The sequence below is a fragment of the Augochlora pura genome, chromosome 6 (assembly GCF_028453695.1).
Source record: "Augochlora pura isolate Apur16 chromosome 6, APUR_v2.2.1, whole genome shotgun sequence".
Lineage (NCBI taxonomy): Eukaryota > Metazoa > Arthropoda > Insecta > Hymenoptera > Halictidae > Augochlora > Augochlora pura.
The window spans coordinates 6,860,605-6,880,824 of NC_135777.1; the positions used below are offsets into that span (position 1 = coordinate 6,860,605).

The 20,220-nt window shown below is 40.4% G+C and overlaps 1 protein-coding gene and 1 long non-coding RNA gene across 10 annotated transcripts in view; one reads left to right on the top strand and one right to left on the bottom strand.

The window, feature by feature from the left end:
- Positions 1-20,220, bottom strand: part of LOC144471382 (uncharacterized) — a 49,127-nt gene that overhangs the window by 22,332 nt on the left and 6,575 nt on the right. Inside the window, exon 1 of one of the 2 annotated variants that reach the window (XM_078183361.1) lies at positions 5,068-5,775. The exons of the other annotated variant lie outside the window; for it this stretch is intronic. Within the exon in view, the coding sequence (XP_078039487.1) occupies positions 5,068-5,113 (46 nt within the window). The 5' untranslated portion in view covers positions 5,114-5,775. Of the gene's footprint in view, positions 1-5,067; positions 5,776-20,220 lie in introns of those variants that run through there. 2 annotated transcript variants of the gene reach the window in all.
- LOC144471386 (uncharacterized) overlaps positions 1-20,220 on the top strand; it is a 42,104-nt gene that overhangs the window by 15,942 nt on the left and 5,942 nt on the right. For 2 of the 8 annotated variants that reach the window (XR_013494260.1, XR_013494257.1), the window contains exon 2: positions 13,823-14,006. The exons of 5 other annotated variants lie outside the window; for them this stretch is intronic. This is a non-coding gene — a long non-coding RNA (uncharacterized LOC144471386). The remainder of the gene's footprint in view (positions 1-13,822; positions 14,007-20,220) is intronic. One more of the 8 variants, XR_013494255.1, reaches the window with a different exon arrangement.

The window sequence follows — 20,220 nt, forward strand, 5'->3', positions numbered from 1 at the left end:
TAGGTGTGACGACGAATTAATGTACAAGGTAGCAAACGAGGTCGTAATTACATATTCAGCAGATACTGTAAATAGGTGAAAGAACCCCGAGAATAATTGGACACGGAAACGGGACTGTTTAACTGCCGTTGATTTTATTGTCGAAATAACAGGGAACTTGCAATGTTTATCGCAAATTACTCCGCGGGAGTCGACGTATTTTTACAATTAACAAAAAACCCTAACCTAATAGAATCTAGCCGCAGGAAGTATGTTCCCCGACTAATGCGACACCAGGAAAGCCAGAGGTTTCTGACGCGATGCGTCGGCCCGATGCAAATAGGCAAGTTGCGATTCTGTAACGCGAGGCAAACATCACACGTTGGCTTCGGTATGCGATACGGACGATTAAAGCTTGTTCCAGCCAGTTGGTCGCAGGCGATTTGTCATTAGTCGTGGCCCGTGCAACGCGCGACATACGAAAAACGCGTTTAAGGAGAACGCCGCGTGTAGATTGTCCGGGCGCGACACGTCGCGCCGATCCTCGAGGTTGCAACTTCCTACGAATAAACGAAGCAACGAATGAACGAACCAACGAATGTACGAAGGAACGAACCAACGAACGTACGAAACGAACGAGTAAACTGCAACTGGCCCGAGTAGGTTTATCCACGCGTCGTTACAAACAACTCCGCGTGATGCATTCGGTATTTGCCGTTCAGCGGGGTGGCTCCGCTATCTTGGACATTTCTTCGCTTTAATATCGCCGGTTCTGGTTTGCCCCGCGGAAATTACGATTCGCTCCAGGCTATGAGCTATTTACGAGACCACGGGGGCGGGTCGAGGTAACGAGATGTCTGAATGCTGTCTGGTTTCGAGGTTTGCGACCCTCTGTGGGACACAGTACACACCGATGAGCCTACAAGGTGGACGCAACTCGCGATTACCGTGTCCTTGTTTCTATTCCGTTACGATGTATAGAGTATGGTCATTGCATGCCAAACGCGATAAAAAACATTTAATGTCTTAAATCAGATATATATTTCTTTGTATCTTATTTTATATAATATCCTTGAATTTGTCTCTTATCTTCCTTGATTTCTTTTTAAGCGAGTAGGCTGTAATTTTACTCTACGAAATTTGTTCTTTCTCTGCCGAATAAACTAACTTGATTTATCAAAGTAGATTCAAAGTAGATCAAAATTTCTATTTTCACGCTGTCCCACAATTTTATAGAATTCCATAGATCAATTTCGAGATGGATCATTTCGAAACCCTGTACCCCAAAATTAATAAGCGATACAAAAAATCATAGCCCGTATTCTCAATAAACTATATGCAAATTGACTTTTCGGTATAGAAATATTTTATTCCAATGTCTTTACCGCGTTTGGTATGCATTGACCTCACTGTACGTCAAAAGACGAACAGCTTTCGATGATGCGGGAAACGACTGTAGGGTCATTTTGACTCATAACAAAGTTGGCGTTGGAAACTGGTGTCAAATCACTCGCGAATTGAAATGAGCCCGCATTCGACGTAGGCGGTTTAATGCCGAAGTCAATGACGAGTCTATAGCTCGACGTAAGACCGTAAAAGGTTAGAGTGATTCATTTCAGAATTCTCTGAACAGAAAACTCTATAATTTACTCAGATACAAAATAAAATACACTGATTAACGCTCGCTGTTCTCGCCGTCTATTGCGCTGCATCGCTCGCTTTGCACTGAGTTCGATTTGTCCGTTGCCGCCGAAGCGCGCGTAAACAAAATATGTACATCCTTCTAGGAACGTTCGCAGACGCAGGCGGTGAATCCCTACACAAATATAGTAAAATAAAAACTGTTCCTACGTCAACCAATTGGAAAACCGCAAAGTCGTTATCAAGAATTCTTTTTCGCTGAACGAACCGTCTTATAAACCTAGAAACTAGTACACAAGTCGTATTTGCTAATCCGTAACACCTGATTACTGTCGGCCTATGCTCATTGTTAGAGACGGCCTGCGACACGGTCTGGAGAAATTGATTCCGAACACTAAATCTACCGAGACCGGTTTCACATTTTTCTTTTAAGCTTTTCTTTTTATTCGAATGTTATGCAACCCTCTACTGGATTATTAGCAACGCACATGAGTGCGCTATACTGACGCAGTATACAGTTAAATCGAGGTTGCATAAAAGCGATATACGGTAGACAAATTTCTGTTGTAAGAGAAATTAAGCGTAACCGAGGTGAATAATTTTAATTTTAAGGTGAAACCACTATTCGAAATACATAGAAACTATCTAAACTTAAAATTCTCTAAAAATTTCCCTCATGTGGCACGAATACTGTATACACGCCTAAGCTGTTTGTTTAAAAATAATTACAATATTAACGTATGCAAAACAAATTTATTTTCACCATATAAATTCAACAAAAGAAATTTTACATTTCTAATTTAACTATTCAGTGAAAGATATAACGTGTCGCTTTAAAAAATAAACGCGAAAATTACCGAATGTAGAAAGGGTTAATACTTGTTTGTACAAGAGACTTCTAATACTTCCTGACACAAGTGTAGGTATGTAATCCAAAAGTGAATGGTATTTAATAGCGATTGCACTAACATTAAACGCGTAATGTAAGTGCGTAGCAGCAGATTTCGTATTACGAAACAGTGAGATCTACTGCGATAGCTTTATCGAATATGTACCTACTCGTATCTATGAAATATCGATTCTAGAAACGATTACTATTTCAATGCGGTCTGCGTCACGTTCCTAATGCACTATACAAAATATTTATTTGTCGATGTATATAACATTTGTTTTTTAATCAGACCATGGTTAAATTTTATTTAATGAAATTAAGAAACAAATCTTTGAAATCATTATTTTCGAACTATTCAAAAGTAACTTTTCCTTCAATTTTTGAACAATCGCTATACATAACGATAATATATTTAATATACGATATTTACGACTATTGTTATCTTGTTACAAAGTCTTGTAACTTCTCGTAAAATTTAGCTTCCAAACTTTTTCTTAATTTCAAAATCCTGAAAATGTTCCGTATTTTTCACAAAAGTTAATAATCGTTTAATTGCATCATAAAAAATTCGGTTTTTCCGATTTTACCGGAAATATCAACCAACGTTGTAACAAATGTTTGTTGCAAAGCATGGAATGTACGAGTATGTGCATACTTCTTCATGAGTGTGCAGATTTTCCATTTGAAAAGTGGAAGCAGCAAATCATTGGTTTAATCACGTACGGTTTCACTAACGGAATGTAATTTTAACAAACCAAGCCGCCCGTTTAGTTAGCGCAGAAATAAGCTACGCTGTAAGACATTCCCGGTTCAAGTTTCACATTTCTGGGATACATCTTACTCGGATAAACCCAACCGCTTAGGGCTAGAAGCAATATTTCTTATAGACAACAGCATTCCTGAGTACGAGAAATGTACTATTGATAAAATTAAAACAAAGATCATTTATTATACACATGTTATCGTAATTCAGTCATTTTCGATATGCTTTGGCAAGCAAACGTTTCTAACAAAAATTATTCAGTAATCAGTTTTCTATAAATAACAATGTAAAATAATATAAATTTTTCAATTCAACGATTTATATAAGAGAGTTTTTATTTCTTAAAACATAGCTAAAATCATTGTAAATTCATCCAACAAGAAATCATGGACATCTAATTAGTTACTGTAACAATAATTAATATTGTATACTGCCCCCTATGCTGTCGAAAATTAATTCGTAAGATGTTTAAACAACGTCCCAAACGCCCGATGTCTTTGTTCCTAAAACTAAATTTTTATGAGGACTGTAGAAGGGTTAAGAAACGTATCTCAAAGGAACGTGAAAGTTCGCTTCATTTCGATGTAATTCGGGGAAATGAGATATACAAAGTTTAAGTGGATACAACATTGTAAAGCGATCGATTCCTTTACAATGGAAAACGTTTGGGTAACAGTCGGAGGTTGGTCATGAACTATGCGTCTAACCACGAAATGATTACATACATTCTACATTTCTCGAGTGCATCTTGCCCACGTATAACCACATGTAGCTACAAATAGCTTTGCGGCACCGTGTAATGTAACCTCATGGAAAACTAAACGCCTACGACTCGATGCATGAATAATGAGGGGCAGAAATAATAGCCAAGTAGAATACCATATTTTACCGCCTTGCTGCTTCCAGTAATGCCATAAGGACACTACAAATTAATGCGCGTAATTCGTAGCTATTATTATCCTTTATAACGGCTCGCGAGAAATATTCGCAGTTAAACGGCGATTTTAAGTTAAATGGCTTTCGCGCGATTTTCAGGCTGAATCAAAATTGATTACTTTTATATTCGATGAAAAATATTTAACAGGTTAAACGAGTTTTCAATCCTTCCTATTGTCAAGAAATTAATTTTTAATGGCAAAGATTGTATCGATTTATTCTGTATAAAATTTATTCGTACTTTATTTGGAAATTGCCGAAAATTGCCGAATTGAACGCGAAAATCGACGAGAGAGCAATCCGAAATGCAAGATAAAACGTGACCCATACGCACGACATTCCTTCAAATGCTCATAAAGTATTCTCCACGTTATGGCTACCGCATCGTAACTCGCTCCACTTCCTAGGTATTGTTGCTTTACCGAAGGATTCTTGAATCCCAACCCGGGCACAAAGCTGGCACGGAAGGAACGTTCCAAGGAACTTCTTGTGTACCACTTCTACCATAGACTATCCATCGTTATAGCGTGTGGTACAGTATGCTTACCACCAGAAGCACCAGGGATCGCTGTTCTGCAACCGCACGCCAATCTTGGCGAAAGTCGAAAAATTCTGGCGTCTAGCAATTATTATCCACTATCTTAACAAAACGTAATACGGTTACAGAGAAACGCGGTATAAATATTAATTTAAATCCAAGCTGAATCAATTCAATATTGCACATCGGCCATTGGAGTCACATGTATGAACGAATATTAAATGAACACTTTTGAGATTTCGTAGTTCGAAATTACGGTACTAACACGTGAGCGAAAGTAAAATTCTTTCGGTAAAGGGCAGCGAAAGGCAGGCATACCTTGGCGCAACCGCTCGAGGCGAGCAGAAATAAGCATCGAAGGCATTTGACCGTGAACAGGTGAGAGGGTTAAGCAGCTTCTATGTTACGCCCGCTTTGTCGAGATTCGTTGGTCGCCGCGCGTGTATCTGCAATGCAGTTAATTAAATTACGCGGCTACGGAACCTTTTACTGTCGTCTTTCACTTAATCTTCAAGGTTCTGTTAAAAACGTAATTTGCAGCGCAGATAAAGTGTTTCATTTAAGGATCGCGTGTCCTATTCGATTTCAACCTATCGGTTTAAAAACCTAACCTATCGGTTATCACGCACACAATGCTAGAAAACAAAATACGCCGATTAACGCTCGCTGTTCTCGCCCGTCTGCCCCGCTACGTCGCTCGCTTCGCACTGAGTTCGATTTGACCGTTGCCACGTAAACAAAACACGTCCTTCCACGATTTAACAACAGATTCTGTTACACACGCGAGTCATCGTCGTCAAGTATGCAAAAAAAGGAAAGAACACCCGAAGAAGACATAACACGTAGCTGTGCCATTTTCGTGCGACACCGGCTTCCGGAACTATCTCGAAATTAACTGTAACTTTATAGCTGATCGTAAAGTGTCGGTAATTTATTTGACGCAATTAAAATCAAGCCGAAGTTGAAAACAATTTTAAGCGCGCTGAGAAACGTTCGAAATGCACGGTCGGGACCGTGACGAGCGACGTTAAACGTTACAAGAGAACCCGAACCGAGGACGTGAAATATTAACATACAGTAAACAGTATACATATATGTAAAATGTATACAGTGAAACATTTTTTTTCTTTTTTCCTTAGTAGTTTTAACCTGACATAATCGAACTTGAAACACTGCGTGTTGGAATGTCAGACAAATTTAGTGATATAGATTAGACATCCTATTATGTATAGACGCAAAGAACAAATGATTCTTTGCGATAAGATCGAGCTCGCGTTAAATTAAGCACCGCGAGCACATTTCTCCGCAGACTTTACTCGACGGCAGAGATTCCAATGCGAGCCAGAGAAAAAGTGGGTAGCTGAACGATGTTGGTTCGCCGAGTAGATTCTGGCTGATCTCGTTTCCAGCTGTAAGGTATTCCAGAATTTACGAAGCAACGCGACGTAACGAGACCGGTTGACGAGGGCAAAAAGTTAACTGGCGGCGCGCGATCTTAACGACGGCCAGTTTATTAAAACTCGGAAATACACACCGTCGACAATTAACGTCGCGCGTACCGTAGCACCTTTCGCGATCGGCTTGTCGGGGGACCGCCGATTACGTGTTCGGCTCTACCAGCCGCCTAAGCGGGTCCTTTTTTTTTGCCCGGAAAATGCAAGCAATGCAGTCCGCTGCGGTCAACGAAGCAGGCTGCTAACTGTAAGGATAATGTTACCGCTTAAAAGCTAGCCAATTTCATTCGCCTTGCGCTGTAGCGTATTTAGCCCCTTTAAGAAAAAAAGAATCGGCTGGATTTCCGATTTCGAGGATCGAATTTCGCTTGAAATCGAAAATACTTCACGAAGTGTAGCAATGTTGGATGGATTCCGAGTCGGATACAAATAGCGTGCATTTAATATATTTATATATCATATAATATAGAAAATTTAATATATTTATATATCATATAATATAGAAAATTTAATATATTTATATATCATTTAATATAGAAAATTTAATATATTTATATATCATTTAATATAGCAAATTTGTAAAAACTTTGATCAATTTATCGATTGTCGAGATCGTTGTGAACGACAGCAAAATCACAAATGCGGCAAAAATACCGATATTTGCGACCGGAGAGCGGCTGGGAAGTGGCCCGTGGAGCGTCGACTGCGCGATAATTGTGAGTTCGCCCCATTGTTTTCATGTTCGATAAAGGTAATAAAGTCGTTAGGCCTAAATTGATGAAATATTAAAATTGAGGCTGCGCGTGCATAATTCATGCGCCTCTATTGGCTCGTACGCGTTATTATGCTTGGCGTTATACATGTATGTAGACACTTGCTTGCAAGTCAAGCAGTTTCCGTTTCCACGTGCAACATAAAATTAAGCACCAATTATACAACAAGAAATTATCGCGCGCATCCCGGCATCGTTAATATCATTTACCCGTCAGACACTTTGGACAACTACCGTTATCAATAATACCGTTCAACTGTATCGGATCACATTACGACTGTGCACGGAAACAATTTTTGATAAAAAAGAATGCCAAATTGGTCGTTAAAAAAATGTTTATCTGCTGTGAGAGGAAATTGCTTTACAATAGGAAGCGCATACTCGCTATAAATAACGCTATCTCGATGATCCGATAATTCCTACGAGCGATAAATACAGAATTTTCACTTGCATTACTGGATATTTGTGTAAAAAAAATTATTTTAATTCTTTTTTAAAATTATTCTTTTAATTCTTTTTCTTAATCGTTCGATGAATTGAAACTAACGCGACAGTACTGTGCGCATACTTATGCACGACTACATTATGCGAGACTTTGGCCAGGAAATAGGTAGAAACAAAAGTTCGGAGACTCGCTTCGGTGACAGAGCTTCGACTCGTTTTCATGTAATAAAATCGCTCGGTGAATCACGTTCCGGAGTCAGTTAGTCAGGCAGGCGCCAATTCGCACGACACGCGAATCTTTTGTTGCCGCAAGAGAGCATTATTCCGTCGAGTTCCAGTTTGGTATTTTCATAATTGTGGAGATGTTATCGCGGATTTCTATTAATTTACATAGATTTATTAAACAATGTTCGAACCACAAGCACGAATTTGTTACCATAATTTTGCTCGCAGCGAAATCCTGAAACAATGAATGTTATTTATCCTGAGAACCTCGCTTGACCTCCTTAAAAACGTTCTGGTGTCTCGCTTAAATACGAATCAACAGAGTATCCAATTTTTAATAAATAAATACAAATTTCTAATAAATAACAATTTCTGATAAATAAAAATGTCTGATAAATAAAAAGTAAATTGCACGGTAAAAACCGCAAGATTACTATCACGGTGTTATCGTCCAAATAAATTAGGTACTAAATAATTATTTAGGCTCGTTACGATAACTTTTTCTTCAAAAACGTGCCAATTTGATTAATATATCCAACGCAAGGCGTTATTAAACGAACCTTGTGAGTAACGTGTTCAATCGTCGGAAACGAAAATGTCGTGCAAGAGCAAGTTTAAACGAGATAATGTCTCTGTGTCAAGGGTTAAAAAAACTTTCATACTTTCTACTGAAATTCCCGCACGGAATTGCGTTCGCGGTCTTGGCGTAATTACACGCGCGTCTCGCTTCGTTTCGTCTTTGCACGAAGAAGCATAGAACGTTTTCTACGAAGTAACTCGAAACGCCGAAGATATTGCCCGGCGAAGACGCGAGTGCTCGTGATTTTATTTTAAAGATGTTGCTTCTAGAAGAACGGTTTTATAAACAGCACGCTTCGCAATTTTCGCTCTAGCCGGTTTCAGTAATCGATAGGGGTCGATTAAAAAGAAGGGAAGATCGCGAAGAGAACCGGAGAAAATTTACAGTAGCTCGCGTGTATTACGTGCACGCGTATCTCTGGTACGCACGCGTTCTCGTGCTACGCTTTGCCGGGGCATCTCTCGGTGATTTCAACTACGCCACCTGCATAAGCGAGCAGCCGAATACGCGGTGATATTTCAACCATCCGCGCGGCTTCCGTTCAGCCAATATTTTCATCGTATTCGAACAGCATTTGAATACGACGATATTGGGAAATTACAAACAGAAGAAAATATATATATTTAGTATAGAATATGTATATACAAATTCATGGTATAGGTAAATGATCGAAATGAACAAAACGAAATGAAAATTATAGTCGGATGATCTCATATTGAAATCGGATAGTATCTTCGTTATTATATGAAGCATTTAGATAGAAATCGTTAAGATTGTGGTATTCAGGGGAAGGTCGCATAACATTTTAGATTATGTGTACGCGGAACAATCAAATGCCTAATTTATGCACGCGAATTGTAAAAGAAACGAGAACCCGGTACTATTGACTCGGTTCAACGAGATCGGTAATTACGCATAACGAACGATCCTAAGTATAGACTTAACAGCATTCCTCGGGTGTCTTTGATCTAACCTGAGCGTTTTCGAGTTAACCCGAACACAGTTAATTTCGTGGAATTTCGACGTTGGACGGATATAATAGAAGTTGGCATACCGCGGAACGTATTTACCACGATATGTGTTCTACTGAAAGTCGAAGCCATTATATCGGAGAGCAAATGCGCCGCTGAAGTGGCAAATCATTCGAGAACTGTGCCTCGGTTTTCCTTTCACGACTGCAAATATTTCAATTGAAATATAACCAACCGTGATAATAAATTTTATCGAGATATTTTATTAACTTTAAATCGATCATTCCTACGATATAATAACGATTAAGACTTTTGAAATTCAAATCTTTACGAACATGAAATTCCTGAAAAATTGATAACCTGACATAACCTTCGATAAATTCTTCTCCATTAACCCATCGCACTTGCAACCAGAAACATCGTCAATAGAATATTAATCCTATCCCACTACTCCGACAGAGAAAGTATTGTCATCCTCTCGGCGATGTTTCACGCGGATCAAGTAAATTCCACAAGTAGGATAGCGCATTGACAATCGTGCGTCAAGCAAAACGTTAAACGGAGGGAGTAGGATAATTGGCCGTTCGGAAGCTCTTTCGGCGCAAAGTAGTTCGAGCAGCGCTCGGAACAATGAGGGAGACTAAACGATACTCGAGGAGTTCGAGTCGCTCTACCGATGCCCCATTGAGGCATAGTTTTCTCGTTAACCAAACAAGGAAGCGGCACGAGAGCACGTTCACTGTGTACCAAACGATTTCTATCGTTCTTAGGTAGCAATTCCAAGCAAAACCGGGTGTCGTATAGAGTACGCCGACCTCCTGCATGATTCGAAATCGATTCCTCGCTCTTTTCGAGCTCTTATCGATTCCTCAACTTTTCCATCTGAATCCACGACAACATTTTAAAAAACTACGTTTCGTCGATTTCAGTAAGTTGTAGGCAAGATGAAAATTAAATTGAACATACAATGAGCCACGAAAGTATTCGAACGCTCCAAAATACAAAAGTTTGACGCGAAAGAAATACGAGACCCATTACGAATTACTAAATATTTTTATTCCTGTAATAACATACAAGTATTACGGTTATGTGGGGATCTAACTAAACCGTCCTTGAAAGCTCTAGAAAAAAAGCAACGGCCACGGCCGCTGCATCGACCTACGGCCGTCGGATCGACCCGTGCCCGTTAGGTCGATGCCGCGTTTGTCCTCTGCTCGTAATTTCAACGGCGAAATGTCTGTATATAAAGCGTGCGATACGGCGGTGCAGACAGAGTAAAAAAACAGCGAGCGAAGAAGGACAACGAAACGGCTAAACAGCGAAATAGCGAAGCGGCGAAACGAATACAAACCAGAGTTTTTTCTTTGTATTTGAGCGACCGAGTAAGCGACTTGTGATCCATACGCCTTCTGTTCAATAAACAGACATTCTATATCTTAACCTAATTGCACTTAACAACCATAAAGGTTAAATTCAATATATTTCCACATTAAGTTATATTGTTTTCTTACCGTCTGGACTTCCACCTTCAATTTAGTAAGAAAATTGCACCGATCAATTATTTAGTTACATATATATTCCTACACTTATAGAAAATTCTACCCGCTGGTCACAGGTGCGAAGACATGTGCTTGAGTCGCGCCGGACGATGGATTTTCACCGCGTGACTTTCCATCAGAGGGGGGACCAGTGATCCCTCGTGTCACGAGAAAGTTGACCTCTCGTACGCGAGAGGAGGCATCCGAACGGAATTCTACGTTCGCGTCGCGTCGCGTCCGGAGCACTATCAAGGCCAGGGTCGTAGGCGTTCCGTGCCGTCGCAAGGTGAACCAGACGCCGCGCCGCGAAACGAGAGTTCCTCGGACAATTAGCAAAGCGCAGATACGATAACGAAGAAAATTTGTGTGTGCCTAAAAGGTGGTAGGCGTGAAACCGTATACCAAATAGAGACGAACGCTGTCGGTGTTGTCGCTCGCTTCGCCGTTCATGTGAAAAGTAGAAAGGAGCGGCGCGTAACAAGCGCGTGTTTCTGCGTGTACTATCATGGTCTCGAGAGCGATGGAAATTTGCGAGCTGTAATACTCTCCGTTGGCTGGAAAGTAACGAATTATTCGCGGCACTAATGAACGTGAAATATGCTTGCCAAGTCAACAAATGTGACCAGAGAGATCCGCGACAGTTTACAAAGACTGAAGGAGATGTAACAGTTTCTACGGTTAATTCTCAAGATACAGTAATCGCGGCGTAAATAAATATATTTTCGTGGTAATGTGTAAAGACCGAACCGATCTTCGTTCGGTTTCTTAAAAAATGATTAACCGCGGTTCGCTGTAACTGCACACGGTGAATAGATCCACCCATTTGTAGTTGCACCCGGTCGTCGCTTTCGAAGATATAATTCCCCGGTTCCATTAGGGGTAGAGCCTAATTCCGGTCGCTGATCGGTTTGGAAAAAAGAAGAACTGCTTTCCATCGATCACGCACGGCTACGGATCGGAAAGCCTATTAATCTCGACGAAAGTAATCGATCGATTCGGCACTTCGAGCGGGTAGCTTGTTTCGCTTCCAAGCGGCAGTCGACGAAGAAATATTCGAACAGCTACGAAAGACGGCAGCCGATGTATTTCGTATCTTGTCATCTTCGAGGAAACCGACCCTTTCGAGCCCCGCGGTGGTGGTGGCTGACCGTAGGGAAGCCCGGTGCCCGGTGGAAACCTTCTATCAAGGCCGCGGCCGAGGCGGTTCTTTTATTTTCTGGGCATTTGACGAGAGCGACATGCCAGACATTCCTCGCTGGTATAGCCGTGTAACTATGCCCTCGGCGCACGGACTACGTGCGTGTTCTCTCGGCGGGACCATACACGCGCGCGAGGCGTGTGCACATTTAACCGTACGCGCCTCGTACCTATACTGGGTGAGCTATAGAAACATCGATTTTCTGTGCGGATGCAACGGTTCCGCGAACAATTTCGCGACCCGAGTCGCGATAACCGTGCAATCGATGTTACAACAAATTAACATAACTAATACATAATGATAAACGTTAAATAATAAACGTATAAAATAGATGTTATAAATAAATTATAACATAATTAAATTTATATCAATTGCATAAAGCAAATTAAAATATCTATTTACTGTTTGCCATTTAATATACTATTTTAGCCAGTTCTGGTTATTATATACTTTACGATAAACTAAGAGCAATTATTGTAAGGTGATATGTACACTGATCCTGCAGAACAAATTTTCATAGGCTGCCAGTTTTCGATTATCTTGCCGATAAATCGTGCTCGAGACGTGAAAAATTGATCGCAACGGGCCGTATACTTTTGTATCATACTTTCTTCGAGAACCATTATACATACGGTTTTTGTATCCACAGCTCCGAGAAGAGCTATTATCAAGTAATAAAACTCGCCTTTTATGGACAATTTCAATGTTTTAAGTCATTATGTTAATTGCTCCGACGACCTTGTACACACACGGATACACGAAAGAATTCGTGAAGAAGATCGGTATTCGCTTTCTCTTATCCATATTTCGCGCGCGCGCGCGGCACGCCTAAACCAGAATACGCTTCTATAAAAAGTAACACGCTTTCGAATTGACTTTACCGATTACAGGTTTTTTTCAGTAACCATGAATCTTGTTAAAATGAGACGAACAATGTCAGCGATTCGTTCGATCTCCCCCTTGAAACTGTAACGGAGAATAGTATTTAAAATAACAAATAGTAAATAGATTGATTTAAAAAAATCGAATTATTTTCTTTTACCAACTCACAGTGCAGTATTTATTTTTTTATTATTACTAAATATTAATTTTAAAAACACGTGTTACATCATACTAATCCAAAAATATTTTAACGAATTTATGGGTGAAATTACAGCATTTTGTGATCAAGTTTTTAAGAATTTCTAAACTGTAAACAACCTTGGATTTTAAAACAAATATTTGTTTTAAAGTTTGTTAAGAAATGCATTCAACGATCAGGTTTTCCAGTTGCCTATCATTTTCACGCGAATCTCGGAAATATTATATTTCCATGGGAGCGTGTAAAAAAAATCCTGAAACAATTTAGGATCCGATATTGAAGCGAAGCCGGCGGTTGACATTTATGCATCTGGTTAGGCGTGTGTACCACGTGCATGCATAGAAGCCCGATCGAGTGCCGTTGCATGTGCGTAAAGGACGGTGACTCAAGGCCGATCGCGTCGGCTAACCCTTTCTCCATCCTTGCCGTGGCCCCAGAGAAAGACAATTTGATGCTGTAGGAGTTTCTCGCGAACGTGATATATCTTTGTCAAACATTATTATTGCGCGTTCAACGTGACGCCGCTAAACAACGATACGGTACACGGGGGAACATATGGTTGCTCAAATAAGCAAGTATCAACGGCTACGTGTACTTCATTAAAGAAAATCACTATAATGTAGCTTACGCATTGATAAGAACGAAATCTTTTTATTTTCAGCGATTATCAATATTCTAATTATATTTATATTCTTTCTATATTTTTTTAGAATTTATATTTTTATTATCTACTATTTTTATATTACAATTAGCAGATAATAAAAATAAACAACTACAACTTTTTTCTACTTGCTTAATGCTTCTTCAAAGGTGAACGTGCACTTTCGTGGACCAATGTAGGATCGCGAGCGAAGAGATTCGATGTTGCATGTCGAAAGCGTGCAAGGACACATCCTCTTCAATGCTTGTCTTTCGTGGCGGTTCATGGAAAGCGACCGGACATCGAACGTGCAACGATCGCAACTTCTCAAAGAACTGGTTAGAACAGATATAGGTATCTAAAAGTTGTACACGCTAACCAATCATATTTTTACTATTCTATACGATTAGATGCATGCCTGATGCCAGCGGACTGGTATAAGGTAGGAAACTATAATAATGTATGTAGTCCTAAATGTCGATCAAACTACTATGATTAAATACACCATAAACGTGTCATCTAAATAGAAACGCCACACAGACGTATCCTAAATTGTTTCACGTCAGTGTTTTAAAAAATATTAACATTAACATTAAACTGTACAAATTAAGACAAACAATAATGGGGCAATATGTTCATCGATACGAATCGTTTCAATTATAAATCAAATTCGTGGAATGCAAAATTTATTGGACTACGCTGTCCATAAATGAATAGCGAAATATACAAATACCATATTTTGGATGGAATACCATATTAAATTTAAATATGGAAATATTAATAATATTAAATAGATTTAAATATGGAATACCATATTTAAGAAAAGTATTTTTCGTCCCGATAGCTTCAGGATCTTTTATGGAATTGTACAGTTTCTGTAATTGGAGAGATAAGGGCCGCCGATAGATTGACACTTCGCAAAAAAAGTTCAAAGCACGAGCTGGTCCCAATACGGCTTTATTCACCTTTTCGAGGCACGCGCAAGGACACGCGCCATCCCTGGACCGCGCGTATCGATCCTTAAGGGCCTTCGACCGGAAGTCCGATATGTACGACGCCGGAGCAATTACGGCGGTAATCATGGCTGCCCGTAGAACTGGCTGCGTGCCTCTTTCGAGGATCGGTTTACTCCCGTGGTCTCCATCGGGCCACGCTCGACTTTCCGGTTTAACCGCTCCTTCTTCTAATCGTTCTCCTTCCTGCCGAATGATCTCCTCGTCCTTGATCTTTCCTACGCGCTCGCGGCGTAGTTGAGTAGTACCATTGACACTCGGGGCAAAGATGTGAAACGGACGCTTCTGTTTTTTGAATCAGATGAGCCGAAAGGCTAGGGGAAAGGTGACGTGGAGAGTATTTAATTATTTATTTAAGCCCTATTAGAAAGGTCAACTATCAATCGACTGCAAATATCATCATTGATCTCCTTTTATACTTATATACGTCCCTCGATTTTAACTGAAAACCATTTTACGCCAGTCTCTTCTTTAACACGGTAAATAAACCTATTATAATTAATAGTGACACGAACAAGACATTTCTCCGATGTTTCAATTTTTCACCTTCCTTAAAACCTGAAAGCTTCGCGTACAATTTTTGTCAAAAGAAATTGCGAATAATGTACACAAATTAAATTTGTACTTCGTCTTAAAATGTTCGATTAATATTTCTATGTTTGCTAACTCTTCGCGAAACTGCTTCTCTCGAACCGGTTTAGTAATCATGTCGCTGCGCTAGACCTACTAATATATTTTTCGGACCCAGATAAATCCAGGATCGAACCATAACGCTGTTGTCGCATAACGAAGTTGGACATTATTCTAAATAACTAATCGATACAATTTTTTTACTAAATTGAAGATGAAAGTCCAGAGACGGTAAGAAAACAATATAACTTAATGTGAGAATATATTGAATAACCTTTATGGTTGTTACGTGCAATTAGGTTTAGAATATAGAATGTCTGTTTATTGAACAGAAGACGTATGAATCACAAGTCGCTTACTCGGTCGTCCAAATATAAAGAAAACACTCTGGTTTGTATTCGTTTCGCCGCTTCGCTGTTTCGCCGTCCTTCTCGCTCTTCGCTGTTTCCTGTTTAGCCGTTTTTCTGTCCTTCTTCACTCGCTGTTTTTACTCTGCCTGCACTGCCATATCGCACGCTTTATATACAGACATTTCGCCGTTGAAATTACGAGCAGAGGACAAACGCAGCATCGACCTAGCGGACACGGGTCGATGCAACGGCCGTGGCCGTTGCTTTTTTCTGGAGTTTCCAAGGATGTTTAGCTAGATCCCCACATTAATTACTTTGAACACGTTGATAAAACGAAAGAATGCGCTGAGACCATCTATTAACAAAATCCGCGATCACTTAATTGCCAATACATCGTCTGTATAAAATTTTTTCGTTGGAAGCATCGGTTAACGATTGGAGAATTTCTCGATTCTGATTTCCCACGTGTACGAGAGACAGTTACGTCCAACCGAGGTTGCAGATAATACGATGTGTAACGGATGGAAGCAGCAGAGAACCGCCTGATTTATTCTCGTGGTCATCCGATATATCGAATGAACTACCGGAGAACCAGAAACGAGATAGGACGAGGCGAGAGAACGCGAAAAGATATCCCCGCGGGGCATCGGAGGTGTCGATTCTTGAACGGTGTCCAGTTTCATTGATCTAGGCTCTTGAGAATCGGAATAAGATCGTCTCCGGGCACGGATTGGAATTTTTATGGAACGGCCATAGCAGAAACCGCTCTGAATCATTGCACCCCCTGACGTAGAGCCCGGTACCACGAAATAACATCCTGAAACGAACGCCGACACGATGACGCGCAGCGTTCACCGGTGACTTTCACGAAAATAAATCTTTTAGCGTGTCCCGTTGAGTCATAAGAGGAATTATACTCGGCGAATGCATCGCTAACGGAGTCCATTTTTCATTGTTCAATGATCTCCGGTAACTTTAAAAGTACCTCGTATTCTTAAACTAATAGCGCAACACGAATTTAGAATAGAACAATTTTCAATGATTTAAATATTCTCTGACAAAGTATCCCATTAACCACAATACGTGGGTTAATTAAAGGCTTTTAAGGCTTAGACAAGTTTCAAAAATATCTAGGATTCTTTTTCAAATAAAATACTAAATTCTCTAGATTTATTCACCCAATTTTCATTAAATAATATACTGTACCACGTTCGAACGCACAAGTACATTCGGTAAATAAAGGTTCCATTACACAACGTTTTATTATATAAATATTCGCAATGTTGCACCTTGATTCTCGAAAAACCATTATTCTTTTAGCTGTATACAAAAAATGAGTGATCTCGATTTTTTTTCAATTTCAGTGCAACATGGTTAATAAAATCCTAAATTTTCTTTCTTCTTATCGTACGAAACTGCACATCGCCTGGATTCAACGCTAACCAATACGATCTCTGTCCTTCGATGATGGACTATCCTCATTAACACGGCGACCAACGCACTATCTCGTATGAAATTTCAATCCTTGCCCTCGGGCTGCGAACACGGTCGATGTGTCTAATATATTTTTTTTTTACTCTTGGACTCGGTAATCTCATCCTTGCATAACGCGGCGGCGACGACTCCATCTTGGGAACGTTAACAATCCGAGGAAAATCTATTACAATAGAAAAATCGCCGCATATAATACATAAGAGCGTTAATAATTTTTATTATATTCATTTATATTTAGAAAATTGTTAAGAGCTGTTACGTGTTGCGCGAGTCACAAAATGCCATAATATATAAAATACTCTAAGTTATATAAAATGGCTGCACTACAAATTAATTTCGAAGCCTTCCTACAGAGTCATATTCGTAACGAATCGCAAGCACGACGGGCATCTAGTCTAAAACCGTTCGCCAACGGCGAAGAATGCAACGTTTCGTTCTTCGCCTTGCTTTAATTGGCCCACAATCCGGCGCGGCGAGGTAAATTGGCCCATCGTGGATGAAATGCAAAAAGTATAAGATCGTCGCCGGACACCTTTTCCACCTCGTCACGGTGTCGCGACCAAGTCTAGAACGGTAATCCGGAGTTCATTCACGCTGAATACGAAACAAGATTTTCCAGACTGTCGACGGGTCTGAATTCGAATGAGCAGAAATGTCGGTTGGTAGAAAATGGCCATGCAGGTATCGGCCGATAGCGAATCGAGGCCGTGCACGAGGATCGCGGTGAAGATCGTGAAAACTCACTGGCTTGTTACCGGGTTAAATTCCAGCCGCGGGCGAGTGCCTAACATGCGCGCTTAAGTAGTACATATATCCGAATGAGACGGGAATATAAATGAACATGTGATGTTGCCGGCGTAAAACGTTGCCCGGAACAAGTCGAATGATCGCAAAACCCGGTTATTCGTGTGTATCTTATTCTTGGTTCGATCGTATTTTTCTTTTCATCTGCTTAGCAAACCTACTGGAAGCAAATCTGCTGGAATCAGAATTTTGAATCTACGAAGGATTAATTCGACTACGTCGAGCACATACCAAATAATTTGGCCTTGTTGGTGTACTAAAATTAGGACAACAGCACTTGTTTTTCCATACACGTCACACTGTCTACGGTCATTTTAAAAACAGAAAGAATCGCAGGCCATTAACACGTTACGTGAGACGCTACGCAAACTCGAACGCTATCGTTTCTCAAACTCAAAGCCGTCACACGCTGTATCACATACTTGTCCAAGGACAAGGACAAGTTCGAACACAGCTTGAAAGTCGTGCACGATTCGAATACGAAGCGTGCTCTGAATCACGCGAGGTAGAAAAATGTAAGAAAATAGTCGAAGAATCGTGTGAAATATTAGTGAATTTCAGAATAATTATTTCATGGAAATAATTTCAGGTGTCAGAATGATTTCAACGTTCTAAAGTTAACGCTGGAAATCCAAACGACCGATTACATATTACTAAATGTGTCCTAAACGTCCAAAGGAATAGAAAACTGTGTTCTCATCGAAAGTACAGGAAGTGTCACGAGCCTCGATCGGGCGCATATTTAAAAAATCGGCCGGTCGAAGACCCGATACCTTGTTTCAGTTACCGACACGACGCGCGAAAGCACAGCCGCTGCTTTTGGACTTTCTCGCCCGATTACGTAACCACGCGCGACGCTGTACAGGAAAATACGGACGTGGACCGGTTCGCAAAATTCATGCGCGATAATAATCCCGGGATACGGCCAGCCGTAGACGTCCTTCCCGGTTGTCGTCTAGAGGCTGTTCGGATATCTGTCGACCTGATTACTATCAGACCATAAGAACGGAAAGGGTACGTTGAAGCCGAGAGACAGAGGGGCGCCGTGACAACACACACAAGCGTGATTCTACTCCGCGTACATATGGGTTCGTTCTACCGTGACGCGGGGCCGATTTAAGTTCCAGATACGAAACTAGCGGTCTGGTTTTCTGGACGTTCGATCGTTTCAGCAAAAATCGACCCCCTGGCTGAGTTATGTATTCCGCATAAGAATTCGTGTTCTGCCATACCGGCGATGCCGTTTCTGCAACCATGTGCGCGCGCGTGCGCGATCATAGGCACGAGCATGAGCGCGAGCATGGACCGCTCGAGCGCTTTCAAGATTGTCTTCTAAATTTTCCAAGGCATTTCTTTTATCGACGTCCTTCTATCGCTGCGCCGCGCCGTGCCTTGAATTCCGATCAAAGACGTAGATATACACCACCAGTGTGCGCGCGCGCGTAGATAGAGGAAGTCGTTACCGTTAAATTATGAATCCCGGCTTTTCTCAAGACGTTGCGAATTTAAGGGATCAGATTGGGTAACGAGCTTTCAAGTCGAATACGCTTCCAGGAACGTTCTCGCGTTGATAAGTAACCTCGTGTTAAGATCCTAAGTTGACGCCGAGGTATTAAACATTCCACGCTAATGATTTACTGTCGCGCTGCGAAGTATTCGGACACCATTGAAACGGTGTAACTATACCATATAGTTTTTTATCATTCAAACCAAAAGAATTGATCCATTTTGAGGTGTCATATCTTCCTTTTAATTTTATAAATTATTCTTTTGACAATCCAGGTATCAGTAAACTGAAAAAAAGTATCTTAATTATTATAAAGTAAATTCTTACACCGTGAAATAATTCAAGCCGTTTAGTACAGTTTTAAAAATGGTTACACCATTTTTAAAAGACGCTCGAATACTTTTTACATCTACTGTACTTTGAGCTACGAACAAAATTAATATTTTACCATATAATTAACAAAGCGTAATCGTATGCAATGAAATACTGCGGAGTGTAGTTATACGTATAACCATTATTAAATGATCTTAGGTATACCGTATGATTCTACAGAGATTTTCTCACTGTATTCGTCTGTGCTGCAATTTGAACCGCTGGGATTCCAATGACAACTATCTCGACGCGTGTTATGATCTACTTCACCGTTACAAGAGCTTTGCTAAATAGAGGTGCACGGGTACTTTACTTGTACACTTGTAAGATTCCGATGCATTCGAAGATGTATTTTCACTTCGAAAATTCTGTGTGAATACGTTCGAACGGATTTCTAA